General features: G+C 39.8%; 1 protein-coding gene and 1 pseudogene across 1 annotated transcript; both read right to left on the bottom strand.

Annotated features, from left to right (window-relative positions):
• Positions 1-700: 700 nt before the first annotated feature.
• Positions 701-22,231, bottom strand: FAM177B (family with sequence similarity 177 member B). Its single transcript, XM_053606043.1, is given in 6 exon segments — positions 701-838; positions 1,208-1,305; positions 5,345-5,411; positions 5,663-5,788; positions 5,791-5,838; positions 22,199-22,231. Coding segments are annotated over 6 exon segments (510 nt in total).
• Positions 22,232-22,242: 11 nt separating this feature from the next.
• On the bottom strand, positions 22,243-24,650 carry LOC128597637 (ADP-ribosylation factor-like protein 4A; annotated as a pseudogene).
• Positions 24,651-24,740: the final 90 nt, after the last annotated feature.

Consider the following 24,740-nt stretch of genomic DNA (forward strand, 5'->3'; position numbering starts at 1 on the left):
TGCAAGGTGCCTGTAGTCCCAGCTACTTGGGAGGCTGAGGCAAGAGAATCTCTTGAGCCCAAGAGTTTAAGGTTGCTGTGAGCTATGACACCACGGCATTCTACCAAGAGTGACAAAGAGACTCTGTCTTAAAAAAAAAAATGCTTTAATTTTTTTTTTAATTTGGAGTGTATATATACCTAACCCTCAAAGACTTTGATAAAGATCTTCTAACAGAGCTATTAACTATGTTTACTTACTACAAAGAAAACCCCAACTAAGCCAGATGGCTGTTTGGAAGTAAATACCTCATGTCAAACCTGAAAGGGGATTTATTTAGACTTTGTGATACCCACATTTTTTCCTGAGGGACAGCTTCTTTACTGCACCTATGACAGAGAATTTCATCCCCATATTCTTAGGCCCAAAGTTCCTTAAGGTATCTATACTACTGTCAAATGTCAATACTAACAGGCCTTGTATCACTGGAGTGGAGTCAAGGTAGGGTGGCTATAAATAAAATTTTGTGTTGAGTAAGTATCTAAAATTATTCTTACCTAGATGCTTGAGAATAAATCACAAGGAGATTAGGATCAGAGCTGGATCAGATGTGCTACCTGTAGTACTGTTTCATGATAACCAGTGGCCAAGGAACAGAGATGGGAGAACTGTAGCCTCATGGACTGGAATCTGCCAGCATGCCTTGTCTGGATGAGGTGCATCACTGAGGAATGACCTCTGCTGTGTCCTGTCCTATGGTCCCATAATCTTGGTCCCCAGCCTCCAAGTGACACTTTTAATTAGGAATCTCAGCTGCCTTGGCCTTTGATCCATTCCCTTCACTTCTCTTGTCACTTTCCTGGTATGGAGAGAAATAAGGAAATATTTAAGTGTACAACTAACTATCTGTGGACTACCACTCATAGAGACCCCATGTAAGAAGCTTCTCCTTTAAGCATTCTCAGTCTTCACACTCAATTACCTTTTTTTTATTATGCAACCCACCTTGTAGCATCCTCACTGTACAGGAGGGAGGCAAATATGAAGAGGTATCATGAGGTAAGGAACATTAGAAAAATGTTATATAAATCAGTCTGATGATGGGAGCTCAGTGAAATTGTAGTATGTGATTACTAGGTGGGAAGTACTTTTCTGTACATGCCCCAAGTTGGAGTAACCAATACTCCCATCTCAGGCCCCTTGGTGTCTCCGTCAGGGTGTCACATACCTTATTTTGTATTCTATAGTACTTGCTTAACACATACTGATGTTTGGGTTGAGGAAGACCAAAGAACTCAGCAAATCTTCCACCAAGGAATTCACATGCTAAAACAAAGAACAAGTACTTGGGTAAATTGAATTAGTTAACTAAACTTAACATCCATTGGTTGAGGTGCTGAGAGTTTAATCTTGTCTGTAAGTGATCTATTACCACACTGAACTTCAAGGCTGACAAAAGATTTCCATTACCTTTGACTCTCAAAAAATGCTAGGACTTGAAGGAAATTTGTCAGATCTTTTGTCTTTATGTGGGATTATATTTAAGGGGTCTTTTCCAGATGAATATATCAGAAGGGACTTTCAAAATACTTAATGACAAGTACACATATAGTGTGCCCAAGCCCTGCCTGCCCAGAGACCTCCGAGGCCAGCACCATGCCCCACCCTCCCAGAGACCACCAAGGCCTCGCCACGCCACACCCGCCCGGACCGCCAAGGCTGCACACCGTGCCCTGCCTGCTGGGAGTACACCGAGGTCACACGCCATGCCCCGCCCATTGGGAGACCACTGAAGCTGTGTGCTGCACCTGCCCTGCCTCCACGCCAGGGCCCCGCCCGAGCAGAATCACCAGTGGAGTAGTGTTCTTCCTGATGTCACTGGGCACTAGATACTGCCAGAATCCATGCAGTGTACCCCACCCTGCTGCCAGATCCATGTGCAGCACGCTCTTAGAGCTGCTCCTACAGCCAGAATTCTCTGGCTTTGGCAGTGGTAGTGGAACTGTGCAGGGGAATGTCCCACAAAGATCCAGCAACAATACAGTGATCACGCTGAGGTCAAATCTTGGAGAAATGCCACCCCCCTCAACTCTGTGCACTGCCAGAGGAAACTAGAAATCACTGTATAGGGATACTGGTGCTGCAGAGCAGCAGGGACAAAGGCGCAGTGGCTGAGGGAGATAAGCATTTGCAGGCCTGGTACCCCCAGGATTAGACTGAGCCCAAGTGGAACACTCACCAGTGGAAATTGAACACCTGAGGTAGACAGGCCTCAGTTCCCACAGCTGGCTGGTAGCCCAGGGCAGTGGCTAGGCCTTGGGGACATTGACCTTCCTTTGACTCTGACAGGCGCTAAGCCCTGGCACTTCGCATTATTGGAGGAAACAGGACTGAAGCCCTGCCGGGTCACCAGTGATTAGTCGTGAAAAAGGAACAAAGTGGAGAAAGAGACTCAGCCCCCTGGTCCTACTGTGCTATCGGGCGGACCTTTCTGACTCTATAGAGCCCCGGAGAGAGCTAAAACTGACCAGTCAGTAGACCTCTGCTATCTAGCTGCTGGAGACCTTTCAAACTCCCACCTGAGAATTCGTACTGACAGAGTCAATTGGTTCAGAACTCCTAACTTAAGACAATCACCCATGGACCCTCTCAGGTGATACCCTGGTTGTGTAGTAACAGGAAGGGTCAATTTTCCCATTCCGGTTGTTGTCTGGAGAGGTGGGTTTTCTTAATGGTTTATATTTCTTCACAGCTAAAACTTCACAAGCGTCACTGGTCAACCAGGATTGGACAAGAACCAGTTGAATACAAGACTAAGCCACCTACCCCCACCACACCAAGCAAGTTTCCCCAGCCTCAAACTGTAATACTGTAAAGACCCTTTGCAAAGCTAAAGGGGAAAAAGCTACAGTCATCAGTCCCAGATCCTTAACAAACAGCTGGTTAATCACAACCCCAGGAAACCCCAATCCAATCTCACCTTACCAGACCACCTAGCCAATAGTGAAAAACAATCATGAGGCGGAATCAGCAGAAAAACTCTGGCAACATGAACAATCAGAGTAGATCAACTTCCTGAAGAAACGATAAGGCAGATATAGTACAATACCCTATTCCTAAACAAATGGCTGAGATGACAGAAATTGAGTTCAGAATTTGGATAGCAAATAGGGTCAACGAAATGGAGGAAATGATGAAATTAGAATTTAAAGCAGAAATTCAAAAGATGTCTCAAGAATTTAAGGAATTTAAAGACAAAATGACCAAAGATTTTGACACATTAAAGCAAGAATTTGCAGCCCTTAAAGATAGAAAAAATACAGTAGAATCCCTCAGTAACAGAATGGAGCAGGCAGAAGGGATCTCCGATATTGAAGACAAAGCTTTTGAATGATCCCAAACACTCAAAGAGGAAAAAAAGTGGAGAACAAAAATGGATCATTCTCTCAGAGAACTCTGAGATAATTCGAAGAGGTCTAATATTTGCCTTATAGGAATACCTGAAAGTGATGAGGTTGCTGCAAAGAATACAGATACTTTGCTTCATGAAATAATTAAACAGAATTTTCCAGACATGCCCAGAGATTCTGAAATTCAGATAGCAGACAGTTTCAGAACACTGGCATGACTCAAACCGAATGAAAAAACCGAATGAAAATTCTCATAAACACATTATAATTAATTTCACTAAAGTTAATATAAAAGATAAAATTCTGAAAGCTGTAAGAAGTAAGAAAACCATTACATACATGGGGAAGAGCGTAAGAATGACTGCAGATCTCTCCACTGAAACCTTTCAAGCTAGAAAGGGTGGTCATTGACCTTTAATCTCCTTAAACAAAATAACTTTCAACTCAGGATCCTGTATCCAGCTAAACTGAGTTTCATCTATGATGGAGAAATTAAATACTTAAATGAAATTCACATGTTGAAGAAATTTTCCATAACTAAACCAGCTTTTCAGGAAATTCTCAGACCTATCCTCCATAATGAACAACACAATCCTCAACCACCAAGGTAAAATCACTCAGAATCTTTTGATGAAATTCTAACTTCCATAGTGGCAAAAGTATTAAAAATGTCCGCTGGAGACAGAGTGAGATTCTCAAAAAAAAAAAAAATTGAATTTTGCCTTCTTTTACCTGACCTAATCTCTTATTATTCCCTCCCCTCTTCAAACATGTTACTTCTTTAAACAATCTTACTTTAACTAAAGCATAGGGCTCTCTGGGAGAAAGCATTTTTTTTTTCCTGCCAATGGATTGTGGTTAGAGTACAGAATACAGTACATTTGGGTCCCCAGTAGCTTTCAAATCATGAAATGTCTATCCTTATGTGAAACTGCTTATGTTTTGGGGACCCATGCCATCTGACTAAATCCCCCCATCATTACTTTTTACTGTAATTTAAAGATTCCCTTGTCACTTTCCTGATCACCAACCTGGCCAGTCATACTTTAATGGCTCTCTTAAGATACCTCGCCGTATGTCAGTATTCCTGGACCTCCCAGGCCAAGTCCTTATGCTCTTCTTTCTCTTGACACTTGTTACAACAAACTGCAATTGCGGCTATATTTACTGGTCTATGCTATTTACTTGATCTATCTGATCTCCTTGAAAGCACAGAATGTCTTTTGTCTTTGTGCCTTGGACACAGCACAATGCTGAACATGTAGTAGGCAACCAGTAATGATTTTCTTAATGAATAAAAATGAAGATCAATATCTAAATCTACCTTTTATATTTTTTCAGATTCTTAGTTTTCCCTGCTGTCATATTCATAAGATATACAAGTTAGAAGGAAATGAATAATTAGATGTTGCCAATTGTGTTCTAAAGAAACACTGATGGAAGTTAAGCAAAATAAGATTGAGTATTTCATCTGTTGTGAATAGTTATGTAGGCCATTCATCATGCCCCAGTACACTTAGAAAGGGTCAATAAAGTTTGTGTTTATAATAGAGTAATTACAATGAGGGAACTTAGAACTTAGAAATTTTTTTTTAATTTAGAATTTGTTCAGGTAAAGAGTCATCAGAGAAGACTTGCTATTATCTTCAAATATTTGAAACCTGTCCTATGAAAGAGGGATGTCTATTTTGTATGGTTCTAAGAAAGACAACTAGGATCAAAGGGAAGAACTTTAAAAACAGACAAAACTGGGGCCAAGATAAAAAGTTTACTACAAGAATTGGTGAAAGATGGAAGGGTCTGCTTAAAGATGTGAGGCCATCTGCTTTTGGAGTCAGAGCATTGCTTTTTCAGCATGCCATGGAGAGGATTAAACAATTAAAAGTCTCATCTAACTCTAAGGATCTGTTAAGTATATAATTAATATAGAAAAAAATAACCTTAATAGTACTTACTAAAAAATGAAGCGCTTACTATTCGTCCTGCCCAAAACCGTAGTTAGGGCCCCCATGAAAGTTTAGACTGAAAAAAGAGAAATCAAGTTAGAATAACTAATAACAGCAGCAGTAATTGCTTTCTCTATTGTAGATGAGAAAACTGAGATTATTAAAATTATAAATTGCCTATATGGATCTAGAAAGCAAACAAAGAGACCAAGCCTTAGCTTAAAATTATATTTTCTACAAACTTTGGTTCAATCTGTCATTCACTCACACACACACACACACACACACCCCACTTCCCATTCAGTAACATTGACTTTCTAAGCTCACAGGGTCAAGGGTTGAATTCAGGCTTTGACCCTCTTTTTCCTCCTCCTCCTCCTCTTCTGAGCTGTATTCTGCCAAGGTGTCTCCATCAACAAAGTAGATTATCCTTTTGGCAGTAGTTTTTTTTTTTTTTTTGGTGGTTCATTTTTCTTTGGTTCTAACTGCTGGAAACTGTCTTTCTCCACAAGGAACAGAACAAATAGTACATTAAAAACAGGGCGGGAGGGGAGACAAGATGGCGGACTGAAGCCAGCTTTCAACAAAGGCTCCCGTCCAGAAGGAGAGTTAAGGGACAGGAATTTAGTAAGTATCCTGGTGGACTTGAGCCTCACCAAGAGAGAAGGCTGAAGAACGCACATCAACACCGCTGAGGCAAGTTGTGATCACAAGGACGCAAACAAAAGGTACAAAATCCACCACCAAGCGGACGGGAGTCCCCCTCCCCCATGAGACCGGCTCTGGAGCCCCACAATTGAACAAGCGGGCAGAAATTAAAACCCCTCCCACTACATTCCACGGGAGAGACCTTCTAAAAACTGGACCTACCTCCCCTACTGGGGTGCCGTGGCGTTCTCCTGCCAGACATAGGGCTGAATAAAACTTTGGGAATCCTTTGCCGGCAACCCTGAATCCCCGGCGCTCCCCTCCCGCCCACTGAGGTCTGGAGGCCTGTCCCCCAGGACTTCGGATCCTTGGGTGATTTCTCAAGGGGAGTGGACAGTCCCCGAGTTGCGACTGGTCAGCATTGACTCTGAGGCGCGCGAGTGAGGAGAGGGCACCGGGCTGAGGGGGAGTCACGCCTCGCGGCACTTCCCTGCGGTGCAGTGCACCAACCCTCCCCGGGCATAGGGGACCCAAGACTGAATCAGACTCTGGCCTCCCCGCTGAGAGCTGAGAACCCCTACTCTCACTCGGGGTCTGAGGGCCTATCCCTCCGGAGTTCGGCTCCTTGGGTGATTTCTCGAGGGGAGTGCACAGTGCCTGAGCTGCGTCAGGTCAGCGCTGACTCTGGGATACGTGAGCGAGGAGAGGGCACTCTGCTGAGGGGAAATCAAGCCTTGGCGGCACTTCCCTGCGGTGCAGTGCAGCAACCCTCCCCGGGCATACGGGGCCCAAGACTGAATCAGACTCTGGCCTCCCCGCTGAGAGCTGAGAGCCCCTACTCTCACTCGGGGTCTGAGGGCCTATCCCCCAGGAGTTCGGCTCCTTGGGTGATTTCTCGAGGGGAGTGCACAGTGCCTGAGCTGCGTCAGGTCAGCGCTGACTCTGGGACACGTGAGCGAGGAGAGGGCACTCTGCTGAGGGGAAATCAAGCCTTGGCGGCACTTCCCTGTGGTGCAGTGCAGGAGCCCTCCCCGGACCGTAGTATTGCGTGAAACTGAATGAAACTCTAGCTTCCCCCCGCCCCACTCCCAATCCGGGTCTGGGGGCCCATCCCCCAAGAGTTCTGATTCTTGGGGGATCTCTTAAGGGGTGTGGACCCAGCACAAACTGCGGCCACTCAATGCTGACTCTGGGGCGCGGGACAGAGGAGAAAAGGGTCGCCTGAGTGCCCACACCAGAGCAGCAGTTCCCTGGAGGTAGATCAACAGCTGTTTTTTCTTTAACGGCAGAACGCTCACTTCTGGATATTCTGAGGACACACCCCCTGTCTCCCTGGGCAACCAGAGGAGGCCACCGGTGACACGGCTCACAAACCCGGAAGCCTCCAGGGCGGGGCCGACCCAGAGAGGTGTTCAGACGCAATTCTCCAGCAGCAAAGACGTTTGAACTCAAAACAGCCCGTCTCCTGTAGGCGACGACAGGAACAGAGACAGAACCTCACAAAGTTGTCTGTTCTGTTCTGTTCTGTTAGCAGCATCCATCAGGGACGGGGCTAAGCCTGAGTGAACACCTCCTTCCCATCACCTGCATCAAACACTCAAAGATGTCAGGCCCCATCTCCTCCTGCTAGATAGCGGCAGTCTGCGGGGGCCTGGCAGACTTCCTCGCGATTCAGGCAGGTGCAAACCCCTGGAGTGTCTGTTCACTGCAGGCAACTGGGTTAGCCATCTGCAGAGATACCAGTGACTGGGTCCGACGGAGGGGCAAAGTGGGGAAGGAGACGTCAACCTTCCCAGACTGCTCTGTTTGCAGGGTGGCTCCTCCTGACTCCACGCTGCATTGGGGTGAGCTGTCTCAGAGGAGTCACCAGGCCCCTGTAATCCAGTTCCCAGAGACCTCTTGAAGCCTTCCACCCGAGACAAGTGCCGATTGAGACAGTTGATTCGGACCTTTTGAACTGGGCTAATAGACTGAGGACTTTTCAGGTGGTGCCCTGGGTGTGCGATTGTAGGAAGGTTTGATTCTCCTTTTCCAACTGGGGCCAGAGGTGGGCAGGCGGGGTGACTTAATTGCTGATTTTTCCACACAGCTGAGACTTCAAGCCAGAGTAGAAGTTGCAATAGGATCGAACAGAAACCAGCTGAAAACAAGACAGAACCACTTTGCTCCACCACACCAGACAGGGCCCCAGTTTCTCAGGCCACAACACTGTACGGGCCCTCGATAAAACCCCAGGGGAAAAACCAAAGGGAGTAAACCATGGGGCGGAATCAGCGGAAAAACTCTGGTAACATGAATAACCAGAATAGATCAACCCCCCCAAGAAAAGATACGGCAGATGTGATTGAAGATCCCATTCATAAACAACTGGCTGAGATGTCAGAAGTCGAATTCAGAATTTGGTTTGCAGACAAGATTAATAAAATGGAATTAGGAATTCGAGGAGAAATTCAAAAACTGTCTCAAGAATTTAACGAATTTAAAGACAAAACCACCAAAGACTTAGACACACTGAAACAAGAACTTACAGCCCTCAAAGATATGAAAAATACAGTAGAATCCCTCAGTAACAGAATGGAGCAAGCAGAAGAAAGGATTTCTGACATTGAAGATAAAGTCTTCGAACGCTCCCAATCTCTCAAAGAGGAAGAGAAATGGAGAGCAAAAACGGATCACTCACTCAGAGAGCACTCAGACAATTCGAAAAAAAATAACATAAGAGTTATAGGAATTTCGGAGACTGATGAAGTGGCAGCCAAGGGCACAGAGGCCCTTCTACATGAAATTATGAAAGAAAATTTTCCAGACATGCCTAGAGAATCTGAAATTCAGATAGCAGACAGCTTCAGAACCCCAGCACGATTCAACCCCAATAAGCCATCTCCCAGACATATCATAATTAGCTTCACTAAAGTTAACATGAAAGAGAAGATTCTCAAAGCAGCCCGGCGAAAGAAAACTATAACGTACAAAGGTAAGAATATTAGAATAACTGCAGATCTCTCTGCTGAAAATTTTCAAGCAAGAAGAGGCTGGTCATCAACTTTTAATCTCCTAAAGCAAAAAAACTTTCAACCCAGGATCTTGTATCCAGCTAAACTGAGTTTCATCTATGATGGAGAAATTAAATACTTCAATGACATTCATATGTTGAAAAAATTTGCCATAAGTAAACCAGCTCTTCAGGATGTTCTCAGACCTATCCTCCACAATGACCAACCCAATCCTATACCACAAAAGTAAACTCAATCAGAAACTTCGGATCAAACTCCAACTTCCACACTGGCGAAAGGATTAAAAATGTCCACTGGACCTTTGAAAAACTCGATACCCAAAATTCAACCAGACTTATCCTTACTCTCCATCAATGTGAATGGCTTAAACTGTCCTCTAAAGAGGCATAGGTTAGCTGACTGGATACAAAAACTTAAGCCAGATATTTGTTGCATACAAGAGTCACATCTCAACTTAAAAGACAAATACAGACTCAGGGTGAAAGGATGGTCATCCATATTTCAGGCAAATGGTAATCAGAAAAAAGCAGGTGTTGCAATTTTATTTGCAGATACAGTAGGCTTTAAACCATCAAAAGTAAGGAAGGACAAGAATGGTCACTTCATATTTGTTAAGGGTAATACTCAATATGACGAGATCTCAATTATTAATATCTATGCACCCAACCAGAATGCACCTCAATTTATAAGAGAAACTCTAACAGACATGAGTAACTTGATTTCCTCCAGCTCCATAATCGTTGGAGATTTCAACACTCCCTTGGCAGTGTTGGATCGATCCTCCAGAAAGAAGCTGAGCAAAGAAATCTTAGATTTAAACCTAACCATCCAATATTTAGATTTAGCAGACATCTACAGAACATTTCATCCCAACAAAACTGAATACACATACTTCTCATCAGCCCACGGAACTTACTCCAAAATTGATCACATTTTAGGTCACAAGTCTAACCTCAGTAAATTTAAAGGAATAGAAATTATTCCATGCATCTTCTCGGACCATCATGGAATAAAACTTGAATTGAGTAACAACAGGAATCTGCATACCCATACAAAAACATGGAAGTTAAATAACCTTATGCTGAATGATAGCTGGGTCAGAGATGAGATTAAGAAAGAAATCACCAATTTTTTGGAACAAAATGACAATGAAGACACAAGCTATCAGAACCTCTGGGACACTGCAAAGGCAGTTCTAAGAGGGAAATTTATAGCACTGCAAGCCTTCCTCAAGAGAACGGAAAGAGAGGAAGTTAACAACTTAATGGGACATCTCACGCAACTGGAAAAGGAAGAACATTCCAACCCCAAACCCAGTAGAAGAAAAGAAATAACCAAAATTAGAGCAGAATTAAATGAAATTGAAAACAAAAGAATAATACAACAGATCAATAAATCAAAAAGCTGGTTTTTTGAAAAGGTCAATAAAATAGATAAACCTCTGGCCAACCTAATCAGGAAAAAAAGAGTAAAATCTCTAATATCATCAATCAGAAACAACAAAGACGAAATAACCACAGACTCATCAGAAATCCAAAAAATCCTTAATGAATATTACAAGAAACTTTATTCTCAGAAATATGAAAATCTGAAGGAAATAGACCGATACTTGGAAGCACGCCACCTTCCAAGACTTAACCAGAATCAAGTGGAAATGTTGAACAGACCCATATCAAGTTCAGAAATAGCATCAACTATACAAAACCTCCCTAAAAAGAAAAGCCCGGGACCAGATGGTTTCACGTCAGAATTCTACCAAACCTTTAAACAGGAATTAGTACCTATATTACTCAACCTGTTCCAAAATGTAGAAAAAGAAGGAAGACTACCCAACACGTTCTATGAAGCAAATATCACCCTGATCCCCAAACCAGGAAAAGACCCAACAAGAAAAGAAAATTATAGACCAATATCACTAATGAATATAGATGCAAAAATATTCAACAAGATCCTAACAAACAGAATCCAGCAACACATCAAACAAATTATACATCATGACCAAGTTGGTTTTATCCCAGGGTCTCAAGGCTGGTTCAATATACGTAAATCTATAAATGTAATTCAGCACATAAACAAATTAAAAAACAAAGACCATATGATTCTCTCAATTGATGCAGAAAAAGCTTTTGATAATATCCAGCATCCCTTCATGATCAGAACACTCAAGAAAATTGGTCTAGAAGGGACTTTTCTTAAACTGATAGAGGCTATCTACAGCAAACCCACAGCCAATATCATACTGAATGGAGTTAAATTGGAATCATTTCCACTCAGATCAGGAACCAGACAAGGCTGCCCATTGTCTCCATTGCTTTTCAACATTGTAATGGAAGTTTTAGCCACCGCAATTAGGGAAGAAAAGGCGATCAAGGGTATCCATATAGGGTCAGAAGAGATCAAACTCTCGCTCTTCGCAGATGATATGATTGTGTATCTGGAAAACACTAGGGACTCTACTACAAAACTCCTAGAAGTGATCAAGGAATACAGCAGCGTCTCAGGTTACAAAATCAACATTCATAAATCGGTAGCCTTTATATACACCAACAACAGTCAAACTGAAAAAGCAGTTAAGGACTCTATCCCATTCACAGTAGTGCCAAAGAAGATGAAATATTTGGGAATTTACCTAACAAAAGACGTGAAAGATCTCTATAAAGAGAACTATGAAACTCTAAGAAAAGAAATAGCTGAAAATGTTAACAAATGGAAAAACATACCATGCTCATGGCTAGGAAGAATCAACATTATCAAAATGTCCATACTACCCAAAGCAATATATAATTTCAACGCACTCCCTATTAAAGCTCCACTGTCATATTTTAAAGATCTTGAAAAAACATTACTTCGTTTTATATGGAATCAGAGAAAACCTCGAATAGCCAAGACATTACTCAGAAATAAAAACAAAACAGGAGGAATCACACTACCAGACCTCAGACTTTACTACAAATCGATAGTGATCAAAACAGCATGGTATTGGCACAAAAACAGAGAAGTAGATATCTGGAATAGAATAGAGAACCAAGAGATGAATCCAGCTACTTACCGCTATTTGATTTTTGACAAGCCAATTAAAAACATTCAGTGGGGAAAAGATTCCCTATTTAACAAATGGTGCTGGGTGAACTGGCTGGCAACCTGCAGAAGACTGAAATTGGACCCACACCTTTCACCATTAACTAAGATAGACTCTCATTGGATTAAAGATTTAAACTTAAGACATGAAACTATAAAAATACTAGAGGAGAATGCAGGGAAAACCCTTGAAGAAATTGGTCTGGGTGAGTATTTCATGAGGAGAACCCCCCGGGCAATTGAAGCAGCTTCAAAAATACACTACTGGGACTTGATCAAACTAAAAAGCTTCTGCACAGCTAAGAACACAGTAAGCAGAGCAAGCAGACAGCCCTCAGAATGGGAGAAGATATTTGCAGGGTATAACTCTGACAAAGGTTTAATAACCAGAATCCACAGAGAACTCAAACGCATCAGCAAGAAAAAAACAAGGGATCCCATCGCAGGCTGGGCAAGGGATTTGAAGAGAAACTTCTCTGAAGAAGACAGGCGCACGGCCTTCAGACATATGAAAAAATGCTCATCATCTTTAATCATCAGAGAAATGCAAATCAAAACTACTTTGAGATATCATCTAACTCCAATGAGACTAGCCTATATCACAAAATCTCTAGACCAGAGATGTTGGCGTGGATGCGGAGAAAAGGGAACACTTCTGCACTGCTGGTGGGAATGCAAATTAATACATTCCTTTTGGAAAGATATATGGAGAACACTCAGAGATCTAAAAATAGATCTGCCATTCAATCCTGTAATTCCTCTGCTGGGCATATACCCAGAAGACCAAAAATCACAACATAACAAAGATATTTGTACCAGAATGTTTATTGCAGCCCAATTCATAATTGCTAAGTCATGGAAAAAGCCGAAGTGCCCATCGATCCACGAATGGATTAATAAATTGTGGTATATGTATACCATGGAGTACTATGCAGCCTTAAAGAAAGATGGAGACTTTACCTCTTTCATGTTTACATGGATGGAGCTGGAACATATTCTTCTTAGTAAAGTATCCCAAGAATGGAAGAAAAAATACCCAATGTACACAGCCCTACTATGAAACTAATTTGGGACTCTCACATGAAAGCTATAACCCAGCTACAACTTAACAACAGGGGGAAGTAGGAAAGGGGGGGGTGGGTAGAGGGAGGGGAATCGGTGGGATCACACCTGTGGTGCATATTACAGGGGTATTTGCGAAACTTGGTAAATGCAGAATATAAATGTTTTGGCACAGTAACTGAGATAACGCCGGAAAGGCTATGTTAACCACTGTGATAAAAATGTGTCAAATGGCTTATGAAGTGAGTGTATGATGCCCCATAATCATATCATTGTATACAGTTATGATTTAATAAAAAAATTAAAAAAATAAACAAAAAAAAAAAAAAACAGGGCACCTTAGGGCAAGTGGCCCAGAGCAGTGTTTATATAGCTGAGAATTGTGTAGTTATTTTCAATGGATGATAAAGAGAGTTTAGAGGTAATCACAGCTGTGATTTCATAAGTTCTTCAAATCCAGGACTGCTTAATTCTGTACCAAAATGGAAGAGATTCAATTAGTAGTGAAAAATGTAAATTTTGAATCTTCCAACAAAAATGTCAATAGGTTTTCCTTACCTTTCACTAACTTCAAAACCCATAACTGCTAGTAGGAAGGGGTCTTTGCCCTGAAGGAATTTCTCAATCATTTCAATAAATATTGAAAGGCAATCCTAGGGAGTGGTGAAGAGTACAGACTTTGCAAAGATAGGAGAAAATATTTATAAAGTATATATTTGGGAAAGGACTTATTTTCGGAATATATAAGAACTATTACAATTCAAAAGGTAGAAGTGAAGAACTCAATTAAAATATGGGCAAAAGATTTGAATAGAGATTTACAGAGGGCAAATAAACATATGAAGAGATGCTCAGTGTCATTATTCATTAATGAAATGCAAATTAAAATTGTAATGTGATATTATACCCACTAGAATGGCTAACATTGAAAAGAACAAAAAAACCACCTATTGGGAAGTAGGTGAAACAACTAGAACTTTCATACTTTACTAGTACGAATGCGAAATGTTACAGACACTTGGAGCAACAGTATGTCAATTTCTTAAAAGTTAAAGGTATAATCTTATAATTCCACACCTAGACATTTGCTGAAGAGAAATGAAAACATGTCTCCCTAAAGATTTGTATGGGAAAGTTCATAGTGTTGATGGAATTTCTTTCTGAAGTAGGTCCTTGGTCTCAGAGATTTGAAGAATGAACCCACAGACCACAGACATCAATGATAAGATAGGATTTATTAGATAGGAGGAAAGAAAGGTATCAGAGCCTCCATAGGGGGAGAGAAGACCCAAGTGAGAAATTGTCCCCCCTCTCCCCCACAGTCTTTTGTCTAGAGGCTTTATATTATTTTAGGAATTACACTTGGCTAGAACTTGACGGACTTCAATGTTGATTAGTGGATAAATGAGCATATTAACAAATAAATGCATTTCCTCCAGCTCCAGGTGAAAAAATGTGGCAAGTGGTCCACTCCAGAAGAGATCCAGCTTACATGAAATACTGGAAAAAATGCTTTTCTCCTGTCTTGCTTATATTCAGAGAGTGCACTTTGGAGAGAAAAAGTCTGTTTGCTTAGGCCTGGGAAATGGGGTCCTTGTCCAGCCCTGAGTGGAGGGAACCCTGTATTACTAGCAGCTTTATTTGTGAGCACCCCAAACTAGAAAAAATTCAAATGCCCATCAACTGATGGATAAACAAAATGTGGTATACCTAATTAATGGAATACTATGCAGCAGTTAAAATTATTGAACAACTAATATAATATTTGTAAAACTGTGAGTGACTCTCATAGGCCTTATGTTAAGCAAAAGAAGCCAGACACTGACTGCACAGTATATAATTCCATTTATGTAAAATTTTAGAAAAGGCAAAATTATAGTAGAAAACAGATCTATGTTTGCTAGAGATAAGGTGGTAGGGAGATGAGATTAACTAGAAAGAGTCAAAAGGGAACTTTTCAGGGTATTGAAAATATTCTAATATCTACAGCTGTAGTGCTTAACTCAAGTGTATACACTTGTCAAAACAAATTGAATTCTACACTTAAAATTAATTCATTTTATTGTATTTACATTATGTCTCAATAAAGCTGAAGAGCTCTGTAGCCAGACTGCCTTGATTTAAAATCGTATTATTTAATAACCACATCTTAGTTTTCTCATCTATAAAATGTTAATATAGAATGACAAAGGGCCAACCTTATAAAATTGTTATGAGGAGAAATGAGAAAAGACACAAAGGAACTAGAACAATTCTTAACAAATAGTTAAGTGTTGGCTGGGTGTGGTTACTCATGCCTGTAATCCTAGCACTTTGGAAGGCCAAGACTGGTGAACTGCTTGAGCTCATGAGTTTGAGATCAGCCTGAGCAAGAGTGAGACCCTGTCTCTACTAAAAATAGAAAAAGCTGAGATAAGAGGATTGTTTGAGCCCAAGAGTTGGAGTTTGCTGTGAGTTATGAAGATGCCATGGCACTCTACCCAGGGCAACAGCTTGAGACTCTGTCTCAAAAAAAAACAAACAAACAAATAGCAAGTGTTTACTAACAGATAGCTATTATTAATTACCTATCATTTGTTGAATAGTGGGTAGGTCAGGCACAATTCCAATATTGTAAGCACATTTATTGTCTTAATCAATAGTTAATAAATTTTAAGATTATATCAGCAAACATGACAGGCTGAGTTGATGTGGGATAATTCTCATTCCTGTTCCAAACACACAAAAATGCTGGCTAAAAATTAAACAAACAAACAAAAAAACCCATTAAATTTTAACTAAACTAAAGAAGTAAGAAAAGGAAATAAAGAGAATACAGTTAAATGCAAATACAAAAACCTTGGGGGAATAACTCTTCAAGACAGGGTGTACTGAATCTCCACTACAAACAGGTCTTGCTGAGGATGTGCTTAGCGCAGAAACTTTCAAACCACGTAATGAAGGTTCAGCACTTTGGGTGAGTCTTCACCCAATAATTAGGAATAATAGGACAATAGGCAACATCAAAATTAGTATGTTTAATATGTTCAAAAAGATAAAGGAAGCAAAATATAATATCCAAAAGGAATAGGTTGATTTGAAAAAGAACTGAGAGGCTGGGTGCCTGTAGAACAGTGGTTATGGTACCAGCCATATACACTAAGGCTGGCAGGTTTGAACCCAGCCGGGCCCGCTAAAACAACCATGATAACTGCAACCAAAAAAAAATAGCTGGGCTTTGTGGCGGGCACCATAGTCCCAGCTACTTCGGAGACTGAGGCAACAAAATCACTTAAGCCCAAGAGGTTGAGGTTGCAGTGATCTGTGACACCACAGCACTGTACTGAGGGTGATATAGAGAGACTCTGTCTCAAAAAAAAAAAAAGAAAAAAAGAACTGAGCAGAAATTCTAGGAATGAAATATATAGTCACATAGGGTAAGTTGTATATAGATTAAACATAGTGAAGAAATCTGAGGAAAGCTCTCATCTTACATAAAGCTACATATATTCAACATGAAAGAAAAGTCATGAGATATGAAAGGTACTACTACTTTCTCAGTAGCTGAGAAAGTTCAATATATGTTTAATGGGAATTATAAAAAAAGCAAATAGAAAGAGTGGGAAAAGTAATGTTTGAAGAGGTAATGGTAATACATTTTCTGTAATTGAAGAATGATAAATTATTAAATTTGAGAAATATACAGAATATTGAAAAGGATAAATAAAAATGAAATCAAACCTAAATTATGAAAATTAAAGAAAACTTTAAAGCTTACAAGAGAAAAGACAGATCACTCCCCAAAAGGCATAACAATAAGACCAATAGCCAACTTCATATCACAGCAATAGACAATGGATTATTGTAAACAAAGAATTCATTACTCAGTTAAACAATAACTGAGAGAGAGTAATGTAGTGATATTTTCAGATCTATAAAAACTGACAGTTTACCATTCCTGCCTCTTCACTGAAAGATTAATAATATATAATATTGTGTGTCAACAAGAAGAAAACTGAACCCACTGGTAAGAAAGGGTAAGATGCAAGAAAGGGAAGTAAACAGGATGTCAATCAGTAAGTAGCGACTATTAAAAACACTATTTCAGTGGGGATGATTTAAAGACAAAGCAGCATTAAGTATTAGATAATAACAAAAAATATGAGTTGACCTCTTCTAAGTATTGTTTTAGAAAAGGTGGATAGCATAGGTTAAGTATGCATGATAACAATTTAAAGGTAAACAGATCTGACAGTAGGTGAGAAAGAGGAAAGAGAGTGAAGAAAAAACATGATCAATAGAAGCACTACATAAAATATTAGCAATAATTCCAAATGAGAATTCCAAATAAATTATAACCACAATAAATGTAAATGGATTGCCAGCCATCTATTAAAACGAAGACAGAAGACTGAATTTTGAAAATATGTTATGCATAATATGAACATGATTGAATACACACATATTCATATACCATATGTATAAATGTATAAAAATAAATCATATCTTTTTGCTATAATGCTGAGATTATTATAGCAAAGGGCAGAGCTGCAAAAGCCCTGTAAAGTGTTAAATTGGTCATCCACAGAAAGATGATGTGCTATCTGCCCTGTTCAGAGACCTCTGAATGATACGTGGGTCATTATGAAAGTTTTCTGATACACAAAATCAAGAAATATAAAATCCATGTGGATGGAAACAAATAAATCTCTGCCAGCAACACCAATAAGCTGAGCAAGCTGAAACTTGTACAGGTGAATCGGATGCTGCTGTGTTTCTTAAAAGTGAGATAATGGACCATAACACAGTCTGTCTCAAAACTTTCTTAGGGACTCATGTACACATGGTTTTCTTTGACTTACTTCGTGTTGGTATATCACAGAAGAGTCCTGGTTAAAAAAAAAATAGGAAGAGGTGTTACCATTTACTTTCTGATGCAAGAGAGTAGCAAAAATATCTATTTTAATTTGGTATGTAAGACTAACAATACACTAAGAATATTACTATTATAAAAGGAATTATTATCAGTACCATAAGAAAATACATTCTACAATAACAATCAAAAGAAAATCAAAACTTGTTTCAAAAAAGTAACTCATATAATTCCTCTGTATTTTTCTTTCTTTGCTTTAATTAGTTATGTTTGATATTGAAAGCAATACAAAATTTAGTGTTAGAAGTTGTCTGGTAGATGATAAATTAAGGGTTCAGGATTCTGTAGGCTGAGGCCATACAGAGCCCATGAATATGTTGGCATGGAAGTGTTCTCTTGTTTCTGACTTACAGAGTGGAATGTGTTTGAATTGTGGGTAGGTCTGCTATATTCACACATTCAGCATTAACTAAACCCAGGGGCTTGCAAATTGATCTTTATATTAGAATCATCTGGGAGCTTTTAAAAAAATTCCAAACACAGGCCACACTCCACAGCACTTAAATCACAATCCCTGTGGGTGGGACACGGGTACAGTGCTTATTGAAACTACTCAGGTGATCCGAACATGCAGTTAAGTTTGGAGACCAGTGCCCCAAGGAAAACAAGAGAAGTAACTTCTAAACTGAAAAGAAAGAGACTTATGATTTAATGATTTGGTATATTGCAGAAAGCTCAAATATCAGGCTAGTTCTAAGAATACCTTGTCTACTTTTTTCCAAGAGGATTTCTTGTTTTCTATTTTCTGAGCCCTCTTCCACCCTGCTCCAGGCTAAAAGGCTTAAATATCAAAAGTTAAAAAAATAAGCCCGAAAAATCTCATTACAATCAATTTACTCCTCCCAAGACCATCCAAACTCCTACATTTCCAAACCAAACGAAACATATATGCACACATTCCCAACCCCCATACACTGGGCTAACCCCTATAATATATAATATAATACATAACAGACTGGTCGTATCTATCGGTTTTCTGAAGAAAATACTAGTCTCTCCATCATGATTATGGTATTATGCATTAAAAAGACAAATAAATCTTTTAGTTCAGAGGGTTCCTTGGGACGCTGGGGACGGAGAGTGGGAAGGATAGTGGAGAGGAGAGAATATGCACAAGAGCCAGCTCACAGTTGATTTACTGAATGTTTTTCTGCCACCTAATGGACACTTTAGGATATGCTATGCAAAATTCATCTTTGTAATCACAGTACCTGTCATACAGAGGGGGCTCAATAGGGAATGCTTTGAAGTCTACTTATTTTTATTTACTAAAGCTTTGGGAGGATTGCCAACTTTCACACCAAGTCCCTAGGACCAAATACTCCCTGCAATAAGCCTTTTACCTCAGTTTAGTTCTTATGAGCATCTCTACCTTTGTTTCTTTCTTTTTTTTTTTTTTTTGTAGAGACAGAGTTTCACTTTATTGCCCTCGGTAGAGTGCCGTGGCATCACACAGCTCACAGCAACCTCCAACTCCTGGGCTTAGGCGATTCTCCTGCCTCAGCCTCCGGAATAGCTGGGACTACAGGCGCCTGCCACACAACGCCCGGCTATTTTTTTGTTGCAGTTTGGCCGGGGCTGGGTTTGAACCCATCACCCTCGGTATATGGGGCCGGGGCCCTGCTCACTGAGCCACAGGCACCGCCCTACTACCTTTGTTCCTTAAAAACCCCAAATCCAGATGATCAAGGATAGTTCCTAAGCATATAATGTAATTAACAGACCATACAATCCATCTGCCTTAGTACCCCAGAGCTCAGTGATGGGACCTCTAATCTTTTTTATCTGTTTCCTCCATGATCTCTGTCGCCCCATGGCTTGAAATTCTATCTGTACACAGATGACTCCAATGTTTATATCCTCCAGGTCAGACTTTCTCCCTGAATTTCATAGGGTCAGCTGCCTTGCTGGCATCTCTTCTTAGATGTCTAATAGACAACTCAATCCTAATTTGTCTAAATCTTTGCTCTTGCTTTTGGTGCATCTCTCCCCCTGCCCCCCAGCCCCCCAACACACACTCACAAGTTCACCACTACTCCTCTGGCAGCTTCTCACCCTCATCCCAGTAAATGACAATCTGTTCTTCCAGTTGCTCAGGCCAAAGACACTGAGGTCATTCTTGATTCTTCTCCTTTAATCACACTTCACATCAAATCGATCAGGAAATAACATCTTTCAGGTATTTCCAGAATCCTAATACTTCTCATCATTCTACTGCCACCAGCATTATCCTCATCCTTGTCTAAGCCATCATCTTTTTCTTAGATTACTGCAGAGTAATTGGCCCCCACAGTCTATACCCAAAACACAGCCAGAACCGTCAAGATCACATCACTCCTTTGTAGATATTGGGCTCCCATCTCACCTGAGTGACAGCCACAGTCCTTACAATGGCTTACCAGGCTGTATATCTAACTGATCCTTGTGACTTTGCCAACCTCTTGTGCTACCCCACCTCCCAACTGACATCACTCCAGCCACGCTGGTCTTTCATTGCAGTTTCTGCACAGGCACTTTCTCCTTCAGTGGGGACTTCTGTGCTGGCTGCTCTCTCCCTTCCTTTCTTCTCTTTCTTACTTCAAGCCTTTAACTCAAACAGAGCCTACCCTGAGCTCTCATCCCTTTCAAGGCTTCTCATTCCCTTTACCACCATTCATCATCTTACCTCCACTTCCTTTTTTCCTCCTTACCACTTACCTACATCAAACATAGTCCACATTACACTTATTTTCTTTGTTTTCCTCTTCCCTCCCCTCCCTATCCTGCCCATCAGCAAAGTGGGAGGGGTTTTTGCGGTGTTATCTTCTGCCCCTACACTGCCTGACCCATAACTGGAACTCAGTATTTGGTAAGTGAATCATAATATTGACTTAATGGGCAGGGGAAGGTACTGCATAATAGATCAGAAAAGTACAGAGAGAACAGACTTGAAACTGTCTTTATTTCCTGCTTTTAAAATGACTTGCCCTTCATTTAGTATTTCTCATTGTACCTATATACTAGTTATTTTAATTAACTCCTTCACCGAAACACGGCATTGTAATTTTTAAACATTGTAAGTTTTTAAATTTTAAAAACAACACACTACATCTTGGCATTTAACTTCAAGAAGGTAAATAATACCTGAAATGTTCTAGTGTTCTTTATTTATGTAGAAAATGTTTTCAAATGGACCAGGTCAAAATGCAGCAAAGAATGGAGGTTAATGACACCAGAGCTGATCAGCACTGTTTGCCTGTCCTGCTGCTGGTCCTCCTCCCTGCTTCCTCCAAGGTGGGCTGAAGGTCAAACCCCTGGTGACAGCAGCAATAAGGCACCTGAAGCCCCACTCCTCACCTCAGATGCAGAGCTTTACAGAGCTGTACTCACTACCATTTCCCGTGTGTTGCTGGGGCAGGGTAGAGTGAGGAAAAACCTGGAATATGAATAAACAAACATGTGTATAATACAAACCAACCACTGCTGCTCCTCAGGAATTACTGACAGACCACCACCTGGCAGGATTTTTATATCTGTTTTCAATATTAAACCACGCACTTGTACCCAATTACTCACATGCCTGCCTATGCCTGTCACTTTTTTTACATCATGGCAGATAAAATTTTTTGTTTGAAATTCTGGTGACCAGCCTGGAAGCTTCAGCCACCTTAGATCCTGCCCTACAAGGCTTAGATCCTTAGCTTGAGGCAAACTACTTGAGAAGTTCTGCATTAAAGAAGCAAAATTCAAGTCTAACATTTTTCTCAGGGGAGCATTTGTGAGAGTGACTGTGTAAACTTACATCCACCTCAAGCACACACCAGGCATTAATACATTTGACTTGCGTGACAGCTCTGGCCCTTTGCATAAGCACAGAGTTTTCTGTTATACACACCCCTTCCAGATTTACTTTTTATCCCTTAAAGTTTACTAAAACATTTTTAGCTAGCCAGCTTTTGTGAACCATACTGACATTTTTAAATAAAAATTTAATTTTTAAGCAAATTACTCAAATGTCAAGTAAAAAATAATCTGGCAACCCAAAGTGACATTCCAACTTTCTTTTCAAACAGATTAACAGAGATAATTGCAATATAGAAAACTGCAAATATGAAAATATTTCTGAATATGGTTTTACTTCTGACAATCATGATAATGTCTCTAGCTTACCTTACCAAAGTAGTACACAAATACTGTAATCATATTGGATAACATCATGCCTCAGACATAAATAGGACAATTGAAATCTTTGAGATTAAGATGTGACAGGTGCTGATGAACATAAATAGAAGCCAGAGTGCTGAATATTTAATGAACTTATGCAGTATAAACTGACGCGAATGTGTATCACGTTTTTTTTTTTTTAACTCTTCAAAGTTTTATTTTACTAACTTCTGGTCAAATTTCCACAACTATGTTCTGGTCAATTTATTATCCTTGGTTGGTTGGCTTCCCGAAATGGGAGTATCAAAAGATTTGTATGTCAGGGAGAAAAGACCACTTTAAGCAGCACTGCATTTACTCATTTTCCACAAGGCAACAGAGTTCAGCATCTGATTGTTCATCAAAACTTTAATAGCATCCAGGAGCACAGACAGGTAAACCAGACTGTAGACACTCTTCCATTTGTCAAAATCAAACCAGAGAAAACCTACTCTACACAGATGTAATAGGCCAATATTCATCTTCTTTCTGTTGTCGCAACATCTTTCTTCTTTTAACTACCATATCACATAGTTTCTCAAGTCCTTCCTTTAGTCCATCTAAGATTGCACAGATAGACTGCAAATGCCAAGGAGTTGATGAACTCAGGTTACCCACTGCTAACAATTTCTCAGTTTCTGAGAGAGACAGTAAGTTTCTCAAGTCTTGTTGGCAGCTGTAAGTACAGGGACTCCCTGATTTTCTGATACTTGAGTTAAAGTTTAGTTTTGGCTGCTTCCATCCTTTCAGCAACAAACACAATGCCATCTGTGCATCTGGTATGACTTCCACAGTGGACCTATTTTCTCCTGACCACTCACATTCCAGAAGTGAAAAGTGACTATTTTAGAATGTCCTAATGTTACCTTAATTTTCTCAGTGTTAAATCCTTTGGTAGGTACAGTATTTACAAATTCGTTGAACTGCTGCCTGTATAAAACAGTTGTCTTCCCAGCACAGTCCAAACCCAGAATAACAATGTGGAAGGAATGAAATGAAGGCAGGCTGGACAGGACAGAATCTGGTCTGACAGTCCATTCCCCATTTCCAGTTCAATTAAGGTAAGTGTCCCAAATTGAAATGCTTTCTTCTTATTGCTTTATAACTTCTCTTCCTAGGTGATCAGCTATAAGACTTGTGGCAAACTGTCCTTGCCTCGTCTGAACTCAACATCTCTCAGCCACTTGAGAGCTGCACAGATACCTGTCTGTGGGCACCAGCAAGGGATACAGTTTAAAACATGTGTACAGTAGGGGTACACTTTAAAACATGACTATGAAGAATTATGATTTTTGCATTGTATTAACTGCTACTGACATAGAAAGTGTACAAATATTTAACAAAAACAAAGATAAGTCCCAAGGAAACTGTAAGCAAAATTACTTTAATTTTCATAAATAAAAAGATAATTCATTATACAAACACCACTTTTAGCAGAAAAATGTCAGCTGTGATTGCTTGGTATGAAATGCATATAATATTTAATACAAATAGTTAAATCTTTCCACAACCTTCATGCAACTTTACATTTGATAATTGCCCCAAATTTCCAACACCATTTCAAAAAATTAATCAGATAGTCACCAAGTATCAACTTTGCTGAGTCAACAGAATATTACCTGCTTACCTCAAAGATGCCTATTAATTTGAAGAAATATCAATATTTACTGCATTTTACAGAAGCATTGAGCATATTACACATTTCCGTTTGATAAATTGCAGTATAATCCCCAAGAATGTCAATGTGGAAATTTCTAAGTAGGTTAATAAGCACTAGTACCTAAGATAAACAGGTTCTATAGGCAGAGTAAAGAGCTAGTAGCAAGTACGGCTTAAAGTTTTGTCAGTATGTGGCATACAGCAGATGATTCTATATTACTAATTAAGGACACAAAACAGTGAAATTTAAATTTTTTCTATGGACAGCAAAATGAAATCATTATGCCACTTATTCTGTAAACTACAGCCTCATATTAAATATACTGTAAGCAATAAATAGTATTTGTGTATATGAAGGAAAGAAAATCCTGACTTTATGTAGCTTTTATTAAGCAGTGTAAATTATGATATATGATTTAAATAATCATTTATGTGAACCCAATACTGATTCAGATAGGCATGATCTATTCATTCTTCATAATGAAATGTTCATTTCTGTTTCAGTACTTTATCCAAATTTCATTTCTCACAAGGTTGTGATTCAATAGTTCATCTATGTAACTGCCCAGCACAATACCTAGCACATAGTTGGTCCTCAGTATAGGTCACTTACATTGTTTCTATTAAGTCAATCAATGTCATTTATAATAGGAAAATTATCTAATGCCCTAATCAAAAGATAAACCTACAAATGTGACTTTTATTAAAATATGATGCATCTACTATTTCCCAAGTTTGTATCTATACTAAATTGTTTCAAATATTACAATCTATATTTAAGGTCATACGATATCTATGTTTGTTTTCTACACTTTTGTTATGTCCTTTGGCCTAAAGTAATATGGTCCTG

This window comes from Nycticebus coucang, chromosome 10 (genome assembly GCF_027406575.1).
Source record: "Nycticebus coucang isolate mNycCou1 chromosome 10, mNycCou1.pri, whole genome shotgun sequence".
Lineage (NCBI taxonomy): Eukaryota > Metazoa > Chordata > Mammalia > Primates > Lorisidae > Nycticebus > Nycticebus coucang.